The sequence below is a fragment of the Trichomycterus rosablanca genome, chromosome 11, assembly GCF_030014385.1.
Source record: "Trichomycterus rosablanca isolate fTriRos1 chromosome 11, fTriRos1.hap1, whole genome shotgun sequence".
NCBI classification, from domain to species: Eukaryota; Metazoa; Chordata; class Actinopteri; order Siluriformes; family Trichomycteridae; genus Trichomycterus; species Trichomycterus rosablanca.
In genome coordinates this window covers 18,014,713-18,034,545 of record NC_085998.1, presented here as the reverse complement: position 1 = coordinate 18,034,545, position 19,833 = coordinate 18,014,713, and the positions used below count along the sequence as shown (strand labels likewise).

General features: G+C 40.3%; 1 protein-coding gene across 1 annotated transcript in view; it reads right to left on the bottom strand.

Annotated features, from left to right (window-relative positions):
- Positions 1-3,479: 3,479 nt before the first annotated feature.
- Positions 3,480-19,833, bottom strand: part of b4galnt3b (beta-1,4-N-acetyl-galactosaminyl transferase 3b) — a 47,388-nt gene continuing 31,034 nt past the window's right edge. The window contains exons 10-21 of the mRNA XM_063005069.1: positions 19,353-19,496; positions 17,913-18,022; positions 17,683-17,783; positions 16,845-16,912; positions 15,035-15,541; positions 14,497-14,830; positions 13,733-13,974; positions 9,396-9,549; positions 8,318-8,390; positions 8,067-8,220; positions 7,208-7,334; positions 3,480-5,168 (exon numbers count right to left, since the gene is read on the bottom strand). Coding sequence (XP_062861139.1) covers positions 5,060-5,168; positions 7,208-7,334; positions 8,067-8,220; positions 8,318-8,390; positions 9,396-9,549; positions 13,733-13,974; positions 14,497-14,830; positions 15,035-15,541; positions 16,845-16,912; positions 17,683-17,783; positions 17,913-18,022; positions 19,353-19,496 — 2,123 coding nt within the window. The 3' untranslated portion in view covers positions 3,480-5,059. The remainder of the gene's footprint in view (positions 5,169-7,207; positions 7,335-8,066; positions 8,221-8,317; positions 8,391-9,395; positions 9,550-13,732; positions 13,975-14,496; positions 14,831-15,034; positions 15,542-16,844; positions 16,913-17,682; positions 17,784-17,912; positions 18,023-19,352; positions 19,497-19,833) is intronic.

Sequence of the window (19,833 nt, the reverse complement as noted above, 5' to 3'; positions counted from 1 at the left end):
TTCAAGGCATTTGAGATCATTTTAGCTGAGCAGCCTATAATTTGCTGCACTTCTCTGTATGTTTTTCCCTCTACTATCAACTTTTTAATCAAAGTACGCTGTTCATCAGAACAATGTCTGGAACAACCCATTTTACCCAATATTTCAGAAGGAAACGCGCTATGACCAAGCTGTGCAACATTTGCCACCCTCCTAAATTAAATAAGGGCCAAATTTGACACACGTTCTTCTGCAGAATGAATGATTTCACCAATTGAACTCCTCACTGCTATTATTTTGAACAAGCCCCTTTCAATCAATGCTTCAATTACTCAGAATGAGTGGCATGCATGTCCTAATTGTTGGGTTTGTTTTGTTTTCATTACTCTACTACACTTTCAAGTAAATTATTTGCTATGTAGAAATAGCATTTCTACTAAAAACAGTGATTTATCAGGTTAATGGTGTTGGACTGCTATTTTTTTGAACACCACTGTATAACACAAATGGTTGCACATTGAATTAGTACTCTTTATTTGGTATCTTAGTGAATCAGTGGTCTTAATGAAAATAAAATATTATCCACTATTAGTAAAACTGCACACAATGAATTCTTATTTTGACAATTTATGTTTATTATTTTTAAAACATCAGATTTATAAACATATATACATAGGTATATAAATATATTTTACAAAAACCTGGAAACACAACAGCAGCAAGTCCATCAAAGCCAAAAACATTCTGGCAGTTTTTATTGTAAATCTCTTTGGTTTGCTCTTGCATAATTTAATTCTGCTTATATATATTAACTTTTTTTTCTATTTTTTATTTATGCATTTTCTCCCACTTTCTCCCAATTTAGTGTAGTCAATTTGTCTTCCGCTGCTGGGGGATCCCTGGTTGCAGTTGAGGTGGGTATTTTGCTCCTCACGCCTCCTCCAACCCACGTGCAGCCCTTAGGGGAACCCTTTTTCACCCATGCACAGGCGCCTCTTTATCTGCCAGTCAGGGTCCTTACACAATGTTTGAAAACTACACCCACATAGTCCGGTCATCCTGTCCTAGCAGAACCGTGTCTGCTGCAGGCACTGCCAACTATGCCCGCTAGATGGCGCCCAGCCGAGGAGTTCAGAATCTCGGCACTGGTGTGCTAGCGGAAAATCGCCTGTATTAACTTTTTTTTTTTTTTTTTTTACCCCTTTTTCTCCCCTTTTAGCGCATCCAATTGTTCAATTAGCATCGTGCTTCCTCTCTGTCTATGCCGAACCCTGCCCTGACGGAGGTGATTGAAGCTAACCCATATCCCCTCCGAAACACGAGCAGCAGCCAGATGCATCTTTGCCACCCACACATTGACGAGTTTGGCGCCACCCAGCGTTGCATGCGGAGAGACACACCCTAAGGGCACCCTCTCCCATCTCTGTGTAATCAGCCGGCAGAGAACGCAATCGCATTCTGACAGAGAGAGACCCACATCCGGTTCTTTGTCCCACCCCCCATATGAGCAACCGGCCAATCGTTGCTCATATAGCCACTCAGCTTCGAACCGGTAAATCAAGGCTGGATTCGATACCACGTTCTCAGAATCCAGCCCTGGTTGCAGCGCGTCTCTTTTTACCGCTGCGCCACCTGAGCGGCTTAATTTTTAATAATAATAAAATCTGTGATCTCAATTAACATTTGGTACAATTAATACAAAGCTTGATGCTTTTGTACATGCTTTACAATTGTAGCCCCTTATTTACGAAATTACTAGTATTAAAGCTAAAGCTGGATTAGTATCGATTCCGGATTTGACATAAGTGGCAACTACTGTGCTACTGTGGTGTTATTTACTATACGTCCAAAGGTATGTAAACATTTGACCATGAGCTCACCCTGTTTAAAACCATGATTAATAATAATATTAATATTGCTGTTACAGAGGACACAGTTTTTTATAATGTTGTATAAAAGCTTTTTGTAAATAGCTTAAATGGGACCAGTGCATTTTATAAGCATATTTAAATGCAAAAACATTTGAACCATTACTAAAAACTAAATATTAGAAATTTTCTTTACATGTATAAGGCACTTTTGAGTCACATGATACTCTCTGTAACATATCCATTTGCAGTGTAGCATAACATATGTTCTATAAAACAAGCCAGGGTTCCCATTGAGCTTTTCCATAAAGACATTAAAGGGAAACATGGCTGTTATCCACTTATTGGAATGTGACCACTATACAGCTCAACAGTAAGAGCTCCCCTTTTCAGTGGTTCTGGTTGTAGAAGTAAATTTCCAATACAATTTCTTGTATGTTTCTCACAGAAACTTCTCACAGTTTTTAATGTCTCTGAACTTATAATTTTAGCACTTTAATAATGTATGTAATTATAATAACTTCAGTATTTTAATAGCCAAGAAAAATAAAAAAGATCAAAGATTATTTCAAAATGTACACATTCATTAAAACCCACCTGAATCTATATTCATAATAAGTATTTCTCAAGTCACTATTTAAAAGCAATAAGCAAGAGAGGCATGCTGTAAACAAAATTAAGTGTACGGGAGCTTTTCCTACAGTCACAACTGTATTGCACTTGTTTCACGTGTGGTTTTGCTTTGGGATTGTGGATAGTTTAGTGATTCTGGATAGTTTAGTGATTCACAGGCATTTGGCAATCAAACATGCTTTAGAATAAGTCATATTCTCTTTTTTTACTTCCAGAACCTCACTGTTGTGATATATTATACGTTGCTACTTTATACTCTACAGTTATATGCAAAAGTTTGGGCAGTGCCAGCCAAATTGCATATTTAAAAAATGACCAAAGGTTTGAACACTTTTTAGTTGTGAAGTATCAATACTTAATTTGATTCATTAGTGCTTGTTCTTAAGGTGAAGAATTGTAATAAAAATGATTGGCTACTGACAAGTCCAGAGCATATAAATTTCTTTGACTTGTTAAACCTTGTGTAACTCTAAACAACCACAGGCTGTAATAAGCAACTGACCGAAGATCTGAAAATGTATTTATGCCTGTGAAGCAGGAATAGGTTATAAAAAAATCACTGAGGTTTTGGCTCACAGTTTTTAATGTCTGAGATCTTATTAAGAAATGCCAGTTTAAGTGAATTGTGAAAGATCTGGAAGACCAGGAAAATTCTCAGCTAGCACAAAGCAAAGCAAAACCCACATAAGCTCACTAATGACCTGCAGGACATTAAGCTGACAAAGGAACCATGTTGCACCTTTTTTAAAAATCTATGTGTACATGTTCAATGTAGGACAGTCCAAGAAAAACAGAGAACTAAAAGCATGCTGCAAATCAAAGTGGGTGAAAGTAATCTAGCAAAGGGTACCAAATCTTTCACATACAGCTGTGCACTCCTAAATTATAAACACATTTTTCTAATTAGCACTAGCATTATTTAACCCCTTTATCTCTAAAGCAAAATATGCACACAAAATACCAAACTATCAAATTACTTGAAATAAAGTAGCAGGCTAAGTAGCAGGTATATTTAGTTTGAACATTTACACAGTGAATGGCTTAGAGTTTCAGAAGTAAAGCCACCTAAGAATAAAGACAATAAAACTACTTCAAGTCTTTGGAGATTATTTTAAAGCTTATCCTGTAGTGCTCATTCTTTCCTGAGTCCAAATGTGTGAACAGGAGTGTGCTGGTGCTGCCTTTATTTTACAAATATTTGTACTCAGATAAGTATTAATATAAGTTAGCATTTTAATAAGGTAAATTCTTTGTTTTTATAGAGTAGGGATTCAGGATGAGTCGCCTACAATTTCTAAAAAGCAACATGGCATGTAAAGTAGTAGTGGTTCATTTCTGTGCTTTTTTGCTTTGTTAGTGACATTTAGATTTGTTCAATATGTGATACCACACTATACACTTAATAATCAAGGCAACACCGTTAAAGAGGTGCTAAAGTGGATTTTTTTTGTCCTCCAGTCAAACATATGATCTTAAAGGTACTGTACAGCAACAATATTTTTTTTTCTATTTATTTATGCATTTTCTCCCTTTCCCTCCCAATTTAGCATAGTCAATTTGTCTTCCGCTGCTGGGGGATCCTTGATTGCAATCGAGGTGGGTATTTTTCTGCTCACGCCTTCCCTGACCCGCATGCAGCCCTTAGTGGAACCCTTTTCACCCATGCATTCTGCACAGGCACCTCTCTATCTGCTAATAAGGGTACTTACACAGCGTTTTAAGACCCCACCCACATAGTCCGGTCATCCTGCGCTGGCAGAAACGTGTCTGCTGCAGCCACTGCCAATTATGCCTGCTAGATGGAGCCTAGCCAACCGGTGGCAATGCCGTGTTTCGAACCGAGGAGTTCAGAATCTCGGCGCTGGTGTGCTAGCGGAATATCCCGCTGCGCCACCTGGGCACAATAATTCTTAAAAACTTTGACCCAGGTGCCTATACGGACAATGATTGGCTCATCAATCGGGTAGGAATTGCTGGAGGGGATTCCTCATACCTGCTGCAATTCTGACCTCTGCTAGCTGTTTCGATGGTGGCCACACAGAGATGCATTAATGCATTGTTCCCCCAACTAGTGTTTCATTCAGAAATGTACGTTCCTGGTCAAGTATTTTTTTAAATCACTGCATGTTAAAAAATAAATAAAACCAATACACCCCAGAGAACAAACACAGTAGTGCAAAAGCAAGAATGTGGGTAACTTACATCTTACCAAATGAGAGACATCACCACATATCCTGGTGACTACAGGCACATCTGTATGTGTGTAATGTTTATTACAAAGCCTAAAGTCACTGAGAGTCCACACATAGTCTGGCATTTTGATTGTGTGTTAAACACCTGATATCTTTCCTGAGTCCAAATGTGTGCATGTATCATCAGTAGTACCAGTTTTATCCTTCTGAAATCACATCTTCTACCTCACCCTGAATTCATGCTTCTCACATAGCCTTGATGAATGGCATCGCCCAACCAAACCTCTGTGGCCTGTGGTCCATCTTCAGTGAAACTGTGTGCAACAGTGCATTTACAGTCTAAAGGCTGGTTAAAGTGCCACAGTGATTGTCTTGTGGTGGCCTGAGCTACGTTTTGCGTTCCACTTTGCGGTTCCACATGCCACGTCTGGAGTGGTAATGGTGGAAGAAGTTCCTCAAGTGAAGACGTTCCACTTCCAAGCCGGCCTCGATGATCCTACAGAGTACCAGATTACTCATTAAACAGTATTCATTGCATTTACTACATCTGTACTAAGGTCATGTAGTACATCACTCCAAACTTGATGTAAAAGTAATATATCTAACATACACCAATCAGTCATAACATTAAAACCACCTCCTTGTTTTCTACACTCACTGTCCATTTTATCAGCTCCATTTACCATACAGAAGCACTTTGTAGTTCTACAATTACTGACTGTTGTCCATCTGTTTCTCTGCATGCTTTGTTAGCCCCCTTTTCATGCTGTTCTTCAATGGTCAGGACTCTCCCAGGACCACTACAGAGCAGGTATTATTTAGGTGGTGGATGATTCTCAGCACTGCAGTGACACTGACATGGTGGTGGTGTGTTAGTGTGTGTTGTGCTGGTATGAGTGGGTCATACACAGCAGCGCTGATGGAGTTTTTAAACACCTCACTGTCACTGCTGGACTGAGAATAGTCCACCAACCAAAAACATCCAGCGAACAGTGTCCTGTGGGCAGCGTCCTGTGACTACTGATAAAGGTCTAGAAGATAACCAACTCAAACAGCAGCAATAGATGAGCGATCGTCTCTGACTTTATATCTACAAGGTGGACCAACTAGGTAGAAGTGTCTTATAGAGTGGACAGTGAGTGGATACAGCATTTTAAAACTCCAGCAGCGCTGCTGTCTGATCCACTCACACCAGCACAAGACACACTAACACACCACCCCCATGTCATTGTCACTGCAGTGCTGAGAATGATCCACCACCTAAATAATTCCTGCTCTGTGGTGGTCCTGTGGGGGTCCTGACCATTGAAGAACAGGGTGAAAGCAGGTTAAAAAAGTATGTAGAGAAATAGATGGACTACAGTCAGTAATTGTAGAACTACAAAGTGCTCCTATATGGTAAGTGGAGCTGATAAAATGGACAGTGGGTGTAGAAACAAGGAGGTGGTTTTAATGTTTTGGCTGATCAGTGTATTTTCAAATAATGTAAATAATATCAGTGGTAGATAAAGGTAAAATGTCACTCATTAAAAGAATACATTATTAAAATATATTAATAATTACTCAGGTATGTGTAAAAATAGAGACCGAGTAAGCGTTGGCAGTGAGTGGTGAGCCATGATGCATCTTTGCATGCAAAGACCTGTTACCAATTCACCTGCCAAAGGAATGACATTTGAGATTCAGCTACAGAAATGAGGCAGGTACAAGAAGATGATTTAAAGTCACTGAGTAAATGCACATTTTTCTTTTTACAAAATCACTTAACAGAAAAAAAATTGCCCAATTAAAGGTACTTAAAATTTTCCAGCTTTTATTGATATTCGAGCAGAAAATTCCAGCAAAGAACCCGAAAACGTCCAAAGGTAAGCCAGCATCTTAGGACACCAAAAAGAAATTAAGCCAATTTCAAAGTTAACCAAAAGGCTTTTTCAGTGAACAAATCATTGACTAACAACCAGCAGCTGTTTTGCAGTTCCACCAACATACACAGTATACCATGGGGATCAGACAGTAGGTGACAATATTATATAGATTTCAATATTAAAGAGTATAATAAATAAACAGTTGCTCAGGTGGCGCAGCGGTAAAAACACACGCTGTTCACCAGAGCTGAGATCTCGAATACATCGTATCGAAACTCGGCTCTGCCTGCCAGCTGAGGCTGAGCGGCCACATGAACAACGATTGGCCTGTTGTTCAGACAGGGGCGGGACTAAGCCGGATGGGGACTCTCTCTCAGACTAGTGCGATTACGACCTCTGCTGGCTGGTTGGTGGCGCCTGCATGGAGATGGGAAAGGAGTGCGGAAGAGGGTGTGGCCGTCAAGTGTGGGTGATAAGATGTTCGATTGCTGTGAAAATAAATAAATAAATAAACAGTTGACAATGTGGTGAGCAGTGAAGTGTGCAAAAGTGCATTTGTGTAAATTCTAGGGTGCAGAAATGAGCTGCCTAGTAAAAATAGGGCTGTTGTAAAGGCCATTCACCAGTATTTCTGGTTTGTAGGCTATTACAGTGGGATATAACATCTCACCTGTCCAGAAGTTCCCAGTCCTCTCCTCCCCAGCTGTCAGTAAATTCTTTGGTGTTCATACCACCAACAACTTCCAAGTCAGACTTATAAATTCCCAGCAATCCAAAGCCATTCACCTCCCAGTACCCTGCAGAATGGAATATGTATAGAAAGACAAATTATATTTATTTGGATTTTAACGTCATGTTTGGTTACATTCATGACAGGAACGGTAGTTACTCATTACACAAGATTCATCAGTTTACAAGGTTATATCAAACACAGTTGTGGACAATTTAGATTCTCCAATTAACCTCACTTGCATGTCTTTGGACTGTGGGAGGAAACCAGAGTTCCTGGAGGAAACCCACACGGACATGGGGAGAACATGCAAACTCCACACAGAAAGAATCGAACCGTCCCACCTGGGGATTGAACCCAGGACCTTCTTGCTGTGAGGCGACAGTGCCTAACACTGAGCCACCGTGCCTTTATTTATAGTATATGGATCTCCTGTGTAGTTTTTAACCACTGGGTGAAACTAAAGACTTAAGGATGATCTTGGTCTCTGTTAATTGTTTATGATGCAATACACAGTACATAGTGGTTATGTCGAACACACCTATTTTTTTTTTAAAGAAAGGGGGTTCTTTCTTAATAATTGGTATTTCTGCATGTTAGCAAATCAAATTATAACAAGTCAGGTAAACCAAGCAGCTTCATATCTTTCTCTGAAAATAATATGACAAGTTTAAAAATAAACCTTTAGGAAATGCATTAACAATCAGAATGAGTGTTTGCATATGTTTGGCCATATAGTGTATATATAGTGTATTATAATTGCAAAGAATAAAAGAGAGAAACATTTTAAGCTGTTTACCATTAGGCTCCTGGGGAGTAGCACCACAGTTAAGCCTCATCACTATGGGAGCAAATACCATGCGCCCCTCAACACAGTGTTTTCTCACCGAGTCGATAAAGCCCAGCGGGAAATGGATATGCAGGTCACAGAGAAACACAATGCTGTGCTTATCCTAGAAAAGATTATATCCAATTATATTAAATCCTGATCCAATCCTGATCCAAGCTTTTACATTTATTGTGTGTGAATTTTATACTTGAATAACTCACCAGGATAAGGTCCACTCCAGCCTGTAAGCCTGCTGATCTCTCAAAGTTGCCTGTCAGTCTGACATACTGGGATCTAAAAGAGCATATTCAAAGTTCCATTTAAAATCAAGCACGACAAAAACATTCATGTGTACACTAAAGCTGCATTCACATGGACATTTTTGGCATCTGTCAAAAAAAGCAATGAGGTTTATATGACAGGTCATGTGTAAAGGTGAAGCCCTGCACCTGCAAGAACAGTAAATGTATCTGAGGGCATGTTTAACCAAAGTAGAACGACACCGTGGCTAAAAAGCCACTAACAATAAAATGGGATAGTAAGCAATTAGATAAGGTGGCCAAAATATCATAAACAAATGAACAAAAAAAAGACACAAAAACATCCACATCCCGCAAAAAAGAACGTGGATAGAGCAGAAATAAGAAGTGGTTGCCAGAATATGGCAGGCTGCTCCAGCCATCCGCAACAACCTAGTACTTGGAAAAAAGAAGAAAGAATAGAAAGCTTCAGAACAAGCAAGGGACAGCAATGCATCAGCAGCACCCCAACCCCACAAACTGGTGCAGCCCTGCATAACATGTATTTACAGGCGGTGTGCACTTTTTAGAAATGGACATCACGAAATGCCATAATAACAAGTAAACTGTACAAGCTGATTTACTAAAAGGATCTGCCTAGGATTGTTCTTTTAAATGAGACAGGTAACACCTTGTGCATTTTGCTTGATATAATCTTCATAAAAAAACAAAATTAATAAAAACTAGGAAGTCACTTTGGAAATGCACATTGTGTGTGTTAATGTAACAGATCACACACACACACACAGTGTATCTGGTCCTGCCTGCATTCTGAACGGTTGACTAAATATCTGTATTGGGGTCGATATTGACCTGAATATCATTACTGGTATCAGATCCGATTTGATCTACTTCAGTGAGAATGATTGACAGAAAACAGACATAAAAAAGATGTTTACAGAACTTTGCAGATCAATATTTTTTATCGTTATCGTTATTCTATTATGAAATAAAAGGAATTAGCAAATTTATTAAAAAAATAAATAAAAATTAGGTTTACTTGGGCAGATGAGAGTTTCTCAGGGCTCCTTCAATGTCCATATCAGTACTGGCGTAGTCAATGATGATGACGTTAAAGTTCTCATCTCCGCTGGCTTTGTACAATTCCTCCATGTCAACAATAAACTTCTGCACCCAACGAGCCTGATTCTTCACTGCACACACACAAATACATTTCAATTAGGGTGTATATAATGTGTGCAGCACAGTGGCTCGGTGGGTAGCACTGTCGCCTCACAGCAAGTAGGTCCTGGGGTCCGGGTCCTTTCTGTGTGGAGTTTGCATGTTCTCCCCATGTCTGCGTGGGTTTCCTCCCACAGTCCAAAAACATGCAGTCAGGTTAATTGGAGACACTGAATTGCCCTATAGGTGAATGGATGTGTGTATGTGTGTGTGTGTATCTGCCCTGCGATGGACTGGCACCCCGTCCAGGGTGTTACTGTGTGCCTTGCGCCTATTGAAAAGCTGGGATAGGCTCCAGCACCCTCCCGCGACCCTAATTGGATAAGCGGTTAAGAAAGTAAGTGGGTGTATTACATGTACAAACTTCACAGTGTCCTTTCCTGTCCTTTTTTTGAAAACAGGTACACAAGGCATTACATTTTTCTATTTCTATTTTAGGTTTCTATTTCTATTTCTATTTCGAGTTACTGTACTCAACTGTACTGAGAACTGTACTCCGTGACTTCTCGTCACCTGTTAGAGACGCACTACTGCCTGTGAGCCAACCATTTATCTTGCAGGTACATGAAGCAGCCAGTAGAGGCCACAGTAATGAGGACCCACTTGACCATTCTTCTCATTAGACACAGCTAATCACGTCTGTGTAGGTCCCCAGCTGGTTCAATAGCAAAGCTAACATTCAGATCTCGTGGTGCTGGGTTATCATTGTTGCTTGATATGACACTTGATAGAACAGCTGCTTAACAGTCTGGCCTATCTGGTGTTGTATGTTGCGCTTAAAGCACTTTGAATTGCCACTGTGTATGAAAGGTGCTATACAAATAAACTTGCCTTGCCTTGCCTTATAATTCTCCATGCATTTTGGACTGCAGGCAGGCTAGTATAGCACCTGCACTCTATCAATACAAAGCCATTTTGTTGTAACAAATGCAGAATGTGGTCTTGCTAAAATAAGCAGGGATAAATAGATCTATAAAGTTGCGTTGTCTAACTGGCAGCCTATTTTGCTTCAAAATGCAAATGTACCCCTCTGCATTTATGACCCATGTAACACATCTTCATAGCATAGCGGGCACAAGCTTTTAAACACTGCAATGGTAATAATAACAACAATAAGAATAGACCGTTCCCTCTTTGGCCAGGAGAACATAATGTCCTATATTTCCAAAGACAGTTGCAAGGACTCACTAGAGGAGAGAACACATATCTACATTTGGACATCTAAGATGGACCTTAAGCCCAGAAAAGAGTTTATGGATGATGCTGGTATATGGTTTCTGCTTTGTTAGTAAACAGTTTACCTGCATTTGTATATACAGCAATAAACAGTCTTTACAGGCAATCAATATTGGATTTTGGCATTGCCCTTTATGCACATGTCTTTATTATATTTTTAAATGTTTTAATAATATGATGGACTGTGGATGGTAATTTACAGTGGGGTCAAAAAGTATTTAGTCAGCCACTGATTGTGCAAGTTATCCTACTTAGAAAGATGAGAGAGGTCTGTAATTTTCATCATAGGTACACTTCAACTATGAGAGACAAAATGAGAAAAAAAAATGCAGGAAATCACATTGTAGGATTTTTAAAGAATTTTTTTGTAAATTATGGTGGAAAATAAGTATTTGGTCAATAACAAACAAGCAAGATTTCTGGCTCTCACAGACCTGTAACTTCTTTAAGAAGCTCTTCTGTCCTCCACTCATTACCTGTATTAATGGCACCTGTTTGTATTAGGAAGCCTGTAGTAGCTTGTGAACGTGCCCCGGGTTCCCAGCGAAACAGGTCTTACAGAGCTCAGAAAACAAGGGCTTCTTATAGTAAGCCTCCCAATTAGGGCTGATCACCCGCAGCTGGGGGCTGGCCTACTTAAGCCAGCTCCACTCAGCAGTGGGTGTCGCACCTTTGTTTGTTTTCACTCTCGTTGTGGCAGCTCGTCCACGCTTCGTTTGTAGCCATAGGTGGTACCCCTGGTGGCACAAGGCCATCCGGGTGTGTAAACCGTAAGGTTGAGGTAGTTAGGGTTTTCTTTCTACTTTCTTAGAACCAGCGTGGTGCGACGCCGTGCAGTCCTCGAACTGCCGTTTATTTATGCGCTTAGCATCTAGCTTTAGCGGTTTCATTCAGCGCCGTCATTCAGCGCTGGTAGTAGCTTCGTCAACCTGATCATTGGATTCCTCAACCGCTGGGTGGCGACTCCGTAGAGTAAGCGGTTATCCCGCCAACATCCCCGGTTCGAATCTGCATATCCGTCTAACTTTACTTGTTTTTTGCTCTTTTGTTTCAGATCGGTGTACCTCAGCCCCGCGACCCAAGGCTAAGGGCAACCGATCGAAACCTTCGCTAGCCCACCGCAGTGCTCGGGCTAGCGTTCAGTGGAGGTTCTCTCCCGCACTCATTCACCGGAGCGCTTTAGGCGCTCTCGTGCTTTTGTTTTTCCAGCGCTACGTTAGCGCAGTGGTAACGCTCCCGGCTATCACGCCTGAGACCCGGGTTCGCGTCCCGCTTTCTTCATTTGTTCCCTTTTTGCATTTTTTTCAGCTTCCGTCGGAGTTTCCGATCGGTTTTTTGTTCTGTTTACCTTTCCGTTGTCCTTATTAAATAAATAAAATTCTTTTTTTTTTTTACTTCTGCGGTTGTGTCCCTTTCTTCCCACGTGACAGTTTGACCTCGTTATCTGTATAAAAGACACCTGTCCACAGCCTCAAACAGTCAGACTCCAAACTCAACCATGGCCAAGGCCAAAGAGCTGTCGAAGGACACCAGGAAGAAAATTGTAGACCTGCACCAGACTGGGAAGAGTGAATCTACAATAGGCAAGCAGGTTGGTGTGAATAAATCAACTGTGGGAGCAATTGTAAGAAAATGGAAGACATACAAGACCATTGATAATCTCCCTTGGGGTCAAGATCTCATCCCGTGGGATCAAAATGATCATGAGAACGGTGAGTAAAAATCCCAGAACTACACAGAGGGACCTGATGAATGACCTGCAGAGAGCTGGGACCAAAGTAACAAAGGCTACCATCAGTAACACACTACGCCGAGAGGGACTCAAATCCTGCAGTGCCAGGCGTGTCCCCCTGCTTAAGCCAGTACATGTCCAGGCCCGTCTGAAGTTTGCCAGAGAGCATATGGATGATCCAGAAGAGGATTGGGAGAATATCATGTGGTGAAATTAAACCAAAATGGAACTTTTTGGTAAAAACTCAACTAGTCGTGTTTGGAGGAAGAAGAATGCTGAGTTGCATCCCAAGAACACCATACTTACTGTGAAGCATGGGGGTGGAAACATCATGCTTTGGGGCTGTTTTTCTGCAAAGGGGACAGGATGACTGATCCGTGTTAAGGGAAGAATGAACGGGGCCATGTATCGTGAGATTTTAAGCCAAAACCTCCTTCCATCAGTGAGAGCATTGAAGATGGAACGTGGCTGGGTCTTCCAGCATGACAGTGATCCCAAACACACCGCTCGGGCAACAAAGGAGTGGCTCCGTAAAAAGCATTTCAAGGTCCTGGAGTGGCCTAGCCAGTCTCCAGACCTCAACCCCATAGAAAATTTGTGGAGTCCGTGTTGCCCAGCGACAGCCCCAAAGCATCAATGCTCTAGAGGAGATCTGCATGGAGGAATGGGCCAAAATACCAGCTACAGTGTGTGCAAACCTGGTGAAGACTTACAGGAAACGTTTGACCTCTGTCATTGCCAACAAAGGTCATGTTACAAAGTATTGAGTTGAACTTTTGTTATTGACCAAATACTTATTTTCCACCATAATTTACAAATAAATTCTTTAAAAATCCTACAATGTGATTTCCTGGATTTTTTTTCTCATTTTGTCTCTCATAGTTGAAGTGTACCTATGATGAAAATTACAGACCTCTCTCATCTTTCTAAGTAGGAGAACTTGCACAATCAGTGGCTGACTAAATACTTTTTGGCCCCACTGTACTTATGCAGTTTGTTCATGCAGAAAGTGTTCAACATTGACCTGTTCAATAATTCACAGTATTTTTGGTATTAATTTGGCTCTATTCCAACTTATTTGAAACTTATTTGAAAAAATCAATTAAGTTGATAAGGATTTATGTGTGTATTTGTGTGTGTGTGTGTGTGTGTGTATGTGTGTGTGTGTATGTGCATGACAGACAGACCTGGCACAATGAAGTGTACTGTAGTGTCGGGGTTCCACTGGAAATTTTTCGAGCTGCACAGCAACATCTGGGTGTTTAGACTGGGGGCTTCAAATTTCTGACTCTTCAGCAGGTAGACGTATTGAACAAGACGCACTCTGTGACCTGAAGCATCCAACAGATCCAATTCCAGTAGATAGCGACTACCTTGAAACTTATCGACTCGTTTCACCACATTTACTATATGCTGCAAAGTAAACTGTCTATATACAAACACACACACACACAATGTTTTACAGTCTATATACATGCACTGTATAAATACTGTACCAGTTGGGGAGAATTAATCCAAGAACAAATCTAGAGCTGATCATTGATAAACTGTAATTAGGTCGGTGAAACTGCGTGAACCACAAAACCATTTTTTTTTTGCATTTTTCCCAATTTTCCTCCCAATCTAGTCACATCTAATAACCCGATTGCATTATGCTTCCTCTCTACTGATGTTAATCTCCACCCTGGTTGAAGAGGAGACACGCTCGCTCCGACACATGTGCTTATTGTGGACCAATGTGTTAGACAGTGCTTTCTGCTACCATCATCAAAACAGTGACTATGGAAATATTTTTCAATCTCTGGTTCAGTTCAAAAGACTTTCAGATTCTATAACCTTAATATTATTTCCAAAGGTGGCTATTGGTAACTCACCTTGTCACTAAAGATGTAAAGAAGTTTCTTTAATTTGTCAGCTGTCCGTACATAATATTAAAGACACATCCACCTACCTTGAATTTTTCTTGTTAAGTTGCTCCATAAAACTCTGAACTACAGCCACAGCTTCTGATTCGCTGATCAAAAGATTTCCAGACACATTGCATCTGAGGTCTATCTCATCATTTCTCAGCATCTGAAAGTCCAGATGGCTGACCTGGAGTGTCTGAGCCCAGTTGACCTCAGTGTCATACACAATCTTCGGAACAATCTCGTTTTCCAGGTCCCAGTCATTAAGATCCCAGTCGTCTGGTGGCATCTTAGAGTATTTGTCAGGTTTTTTATTATTTTCTTTTTCGCCACCATTTTCATGGCTGGGGTCATTCCAAAGTGTATCATTGTTTTTATCTAGGAGTGGAAACATATTTTTCTTAGTTTTAGCATCATGCAGCATGGTATCCTGATCATTAACAACAAACTTGTTAAGCTCGGTGGAGTTTTCTTTGACTTCATGAGCCATGTAGTCAGGGTTTGATACAGTGGACAGAGAAATTCTGTCCTTATTTGTTGTGTTTTTAGGTTTAGAAGTAGTGTCTGTCTGGTTATTTATACCTCCAGGGGCATTCAATTGCTCAGCCATTTGTTTCACACTTGACTTTTTGGATGCTGTGACTGGAGAGTGCTGGTCTGGATTACTTTTCAATATTACATGCTCTACAATCTGCTGTTCGATCACTGTATCTTTTTTTCGTTTCCTTCGAGCAGCAGGTGGGTTGAGTTTCTTGTCTTCATTTATGAGTTGTTTTTGCACTTGTTGGTTCTCTGCTACATTGTCATTTTTATGATTTAAAGCCCGGTTTTGTGATGGTGGTTTACTGCTTATTGCTGGATTCTCCTGCCCAGGCATCCCTGCTGCATTCAAATATATCAGCTTTTTCTTTTTCGTCCTGCTCTTCTCTGTGTCCATGGTAAATAAAAGTTTTCTCAGCCTGTTTGGTTTGTAGTCATCATAATTGTTCTCATAGTCTGGCAGACCTTCAGCTTTCATCCTCTTCTCATTCATTTTCATCACTTCATTCTCCATCCCTTCATAGTCCTCCCATTCCGTCTTATCATCATCTAAAGAAAGAAGAAGACAATCGGCCATCTTGGTGAGGAGCCTTATGATACACTGTAAGAGCACTATTATATAGTATTATACACATGGGCGGCTCATTCCTTAGGGTGATCGGGCGACGCACCACCAAAGGGCGAAAGATTCAGCCAGTGCTACACTAGCTGTGACTGTTCTGGATAGTCTGTCTTGGCTCTGAATATCGTAGTCCAATCAGCATTGAGTTGTGTTCCGTACAGTACCGCCCCTTTTGTGCAATTTCAGTCTGATTGAAAATCGCCCGGATTGCTCTGATAGACTCTCATATTAAGGCACTTTTTTTTCTAACTGTAGGCACTGCAATACAATCTGTATGGGTTCTGGGAGGGCTCGCACTTACGTGCTTGTGTCACACGTAAACTGGTGTACCATTACCTCATTTCGGAGCAACTCCATCGTGTCATTAAGGGAAATGCCATTCAGTCGTCGTAGTAATCAGGATAAATTAGCAACAATTAGGGGGGGGGGGGGGGGGGGGGGGGTTATAAGTAACAAGTAACAAGTCAGGTTATAAGTAACAAGTAAATTACAAGTAAGTAATGTAATTTTTAAATTTACTTCTTTATTCATTGCACATCAGCCCCAATGCCAATCTTTATTCAGGATCTGCTGCACCTAAAATAAAATCTGATGAAGACTGAATTAAATTGTTAGTGTGAAGGCTTTACTTAATTTTATGATTAATGGTAAAGCTGGTCTCTCTCCATGTTTAAAGTTATTTGTGAGGGCAAACTGACAGATGACTTAAGATGTTAATTATTTAATTAACATCTCCAAACCCCCCCCCCACCCCCGAGAGATTTGGCAGGAGCCGCCACTGATTATACAGTACTACTGCATCTATGCAGTACGTGTGCCAGTCAAAAGCAGATCCACACGTAAGATCTGACGTACTACAGAAGACGTGTGCAGCACCACAAGATGGCAGTGTAACAAAATTCAAACCACTTGTACATAAAACTGAACTAAAAAAATGAAAGATCTTACATTTTATTGTATAAAATGTAAAACAAATTATATTTAAATAAGTGTTTAAACACTTATTTATGTCTTCTTGATTCCTAGCTTAAACATCCTTTAGCCTGTGACCCAAACAAACACCTCACATAGACCTAATATAATGCTTTAGCATAGAAGGGAGGAGAGAAATGAGATGCAACCCAGGTGTTTTCCACAGATTCCTGTCCCAGATCCCCCTCCCAAATGCTGTGAAAACAATTTGTTGACTGATGTTTGTGGGCTGATCAAGAGAGCACATCATTGTGGTACCTGTGTAACTGACGGGAATGTCCCCATTCTCTGACTGGTCCAGTCTTATATATCTTGAGAAGCTGTATCTGTAAAGGAAAGCACCAACAGTTACACAGAACTGAAATGATGAGAGGTGAAATGAGATGACAAGAGAAAAAAACATGATTCAATTGAAGTGACTAAATCCAAAACAGAACTGCACAGGTATGTTATTTAATGTTAATTACAGCAAGGGCTCAGTCATGCTGAAACAGAAAAGGCCCTTTCTCAGACTATTGCCACAAAATTGAAAGGATATAATTTTTTATTTAATTATTTTATACACATATAAGAAAGTAGGCCTGCAGATTGTTTTTGTTTCTCTTTTCTGTTTTTTCTTTTGTTCAAGAATATTTACTTTGCATTGTTCTACCTTGGTTAAGTATCCTGCAGTATGTACAAGTTCAATGGGTGTTTACATACTTTTGGCCTTTTATTGTCTGTGCCTGTGTTTATATGTTTATTGAGCTCAAAAAGGCTAGCTAAATTAGGATAAAAATAACTGCTAATTGGCTGTAAACACAATCTGCCAAAAAAAGAATAATGCATTTCCACACCGAATACAAAAAAAAAGCAAAATTACAAATGAAAAATACGGGCCCGCCTCAAAGTTTAGAATAAAAATGTTATCTTTCAAAGAATCTGCTGCTGTAGTCATGCCAATTTGAGTTTAGACTAGGTTAGGACTAGGAGTATGCAGTAAGAATATCAATTATGAAATGTTATAGGTTCACAGAACTGTGTAAATATTTAAAGTGTAAATATTACTGAATGTTAGAATTATTTTACTATTTATGAACGTCATATAAAGACTCACTTCTTTAAGTAGTACTGGTTTGCCTGGTAAAAACACTGGTTGTCACTTTCCATGTGTGTAAGGCGAGTGTAATCATTAGGATAAACGTATGACAGGTGTACCTGCAATGTGAACACCATTTATTAAAACACAAACACCAAGCTTAGAGGATAATTTGCATTCTGAGCATAACAAACACACATGAGATGTTTCACTGGATATGTATATGAAGTGAATATATGAGTACTTACAAAATGCAGACCCTGATACCGGTTCAATAAAAAGCCTTTCATGACGTAACTGGGTTTATAATCACATTCTGGTAATACACTCTGCAAATAGGACCTGTCCAATAATGGCACTACACACACACACCACCACACACACACACAACCACACACATACACACAGTTCAGACATCCAGTTTCCAAATTTCCTCATTCACTCTATATTTACAATTATGGCACTTAGCATATCCTGTTATTTAAAGTGACTTACAATTGTAAATGGAAACAATGCACATTTTGGCAAGCAAGTCATACTATACATATTGGTAAGGAACACACTATACTCTCCATTGTATTAGCGCCTCAATCAGACAGTAGGAGCCACTGTTGCATCAGCATAAGCAAAGAAGAACCAGTTCGAGGTTTGCAAAAGACTGTCAGGACTGGAGTAAAGAGGCTTATCTTTTTTGATGATTCCAATTTTTAGCCTTATTTTTAGGTCCTGGAGTGGTCTAGCCAGTCTCCAGACCTCAACCCCATAGAAAATTTGTGGAGTCCGTGTTGCCCAGCGACAGCCCCAAAACATCACTGCTCTAGAGGAGATCTGCATGGAGGAATGGGCCAAAATACCAGCTACAGTGTGTGCAAACCTGGTGAAGACTTACAGGAAACGTTTGACCTCTGTCATTGCCAACAAAGGTTATGTTACAAAGTATTGAGTTGAACTTTTGTTATTGACCAAATACTTATTTTCCACCATAATTTACAAATAAATTCTTTAAAAATCCTACAATGTGATTTCCTGGATTTTTTTTTTCATTTTGTCTCTCATGTTGAAGTGTACCTATGATGAAAATTACAGACCTCTCTCATCTTTCTAAGTAGGAGAACCTGCACAATCAGTGGCTGACTAAATACTTTTTGGCCCCACTGTAGATGGATCTAGAGAGGCCTATAATCCACACCCATTGTGATGATCCGCGGGTACCTCAGCAGGGCTGGCATCAGATTATCCAATTTACAAGGTTATGTATCCTGGAGGCTCTGACAGAGTTCCACAACTCAAGACTCAAGTCATGGTCAGCACAATCTTCAGACCTGAACCCCCTTGAAAACTAAATGTGATCAAGAGAAAGTTGGTTGGTCACAATCCATTAAACAAAGCTGATCTGCTTAAATTTCTGTGCCAGAGTGGAAGAATCTCACCCAACATGTGAAAGGGTATTAAAATGTACATTTATTGCATTAAGTAAACACTTTTATCCAGAAGTGACTTACAGTTCTGACCAAATACAATGCAAGCTATTGATGGTTAAGAGCTTAGGGGAACAGAAGTGGCAACCTGTGGTGATGGGACCTAAACCAGCACCCTTCAGATTACTGGGTCAGTACCTTACCCTTTGAGCTACAACTGTGTCTGACTTGAGTGTGTGCATGAGTGAACAACTAAATAAGTTTTCTCACCTTGAAAAAAGGTATCGCGAGGGTCTTCTCTCAATATTTCTGCCTCATGATGAGGGGATCGTGATTTTTCCTGTGGCAAAGCTGCATGACTGGCAGCAGTCTGAGGAGTATGACTAACATCACTAAGCTTCAGGGAAGACTCGTCTAACACACACACACACACAGAAATGATTACATGCACAACAATTAGATGATTGCAAAATAATCTTCGTCAATAATCAAATAATTAAGGTCACATGCATTTCAGTAATCTGATAATGACAAGGGTGGCAAGGTGGCTCACTGGGTAGCACTGCCACCTCACAGCAAAAAAGTCCAGGGTTCAATGTGTGGAGTTTGCATGTTCTCCCCGTGTTTCTGTGGGTTTTCTCTAGATTCTCTAGTTTTTTCCCACAGTCCAAAGACATGCAGTCAGGTTAATTGGAGATACTTAAATCGCCCTAGGTGTGTATGTGTGTGTTTGCCCTGTGATGGCTGGTGA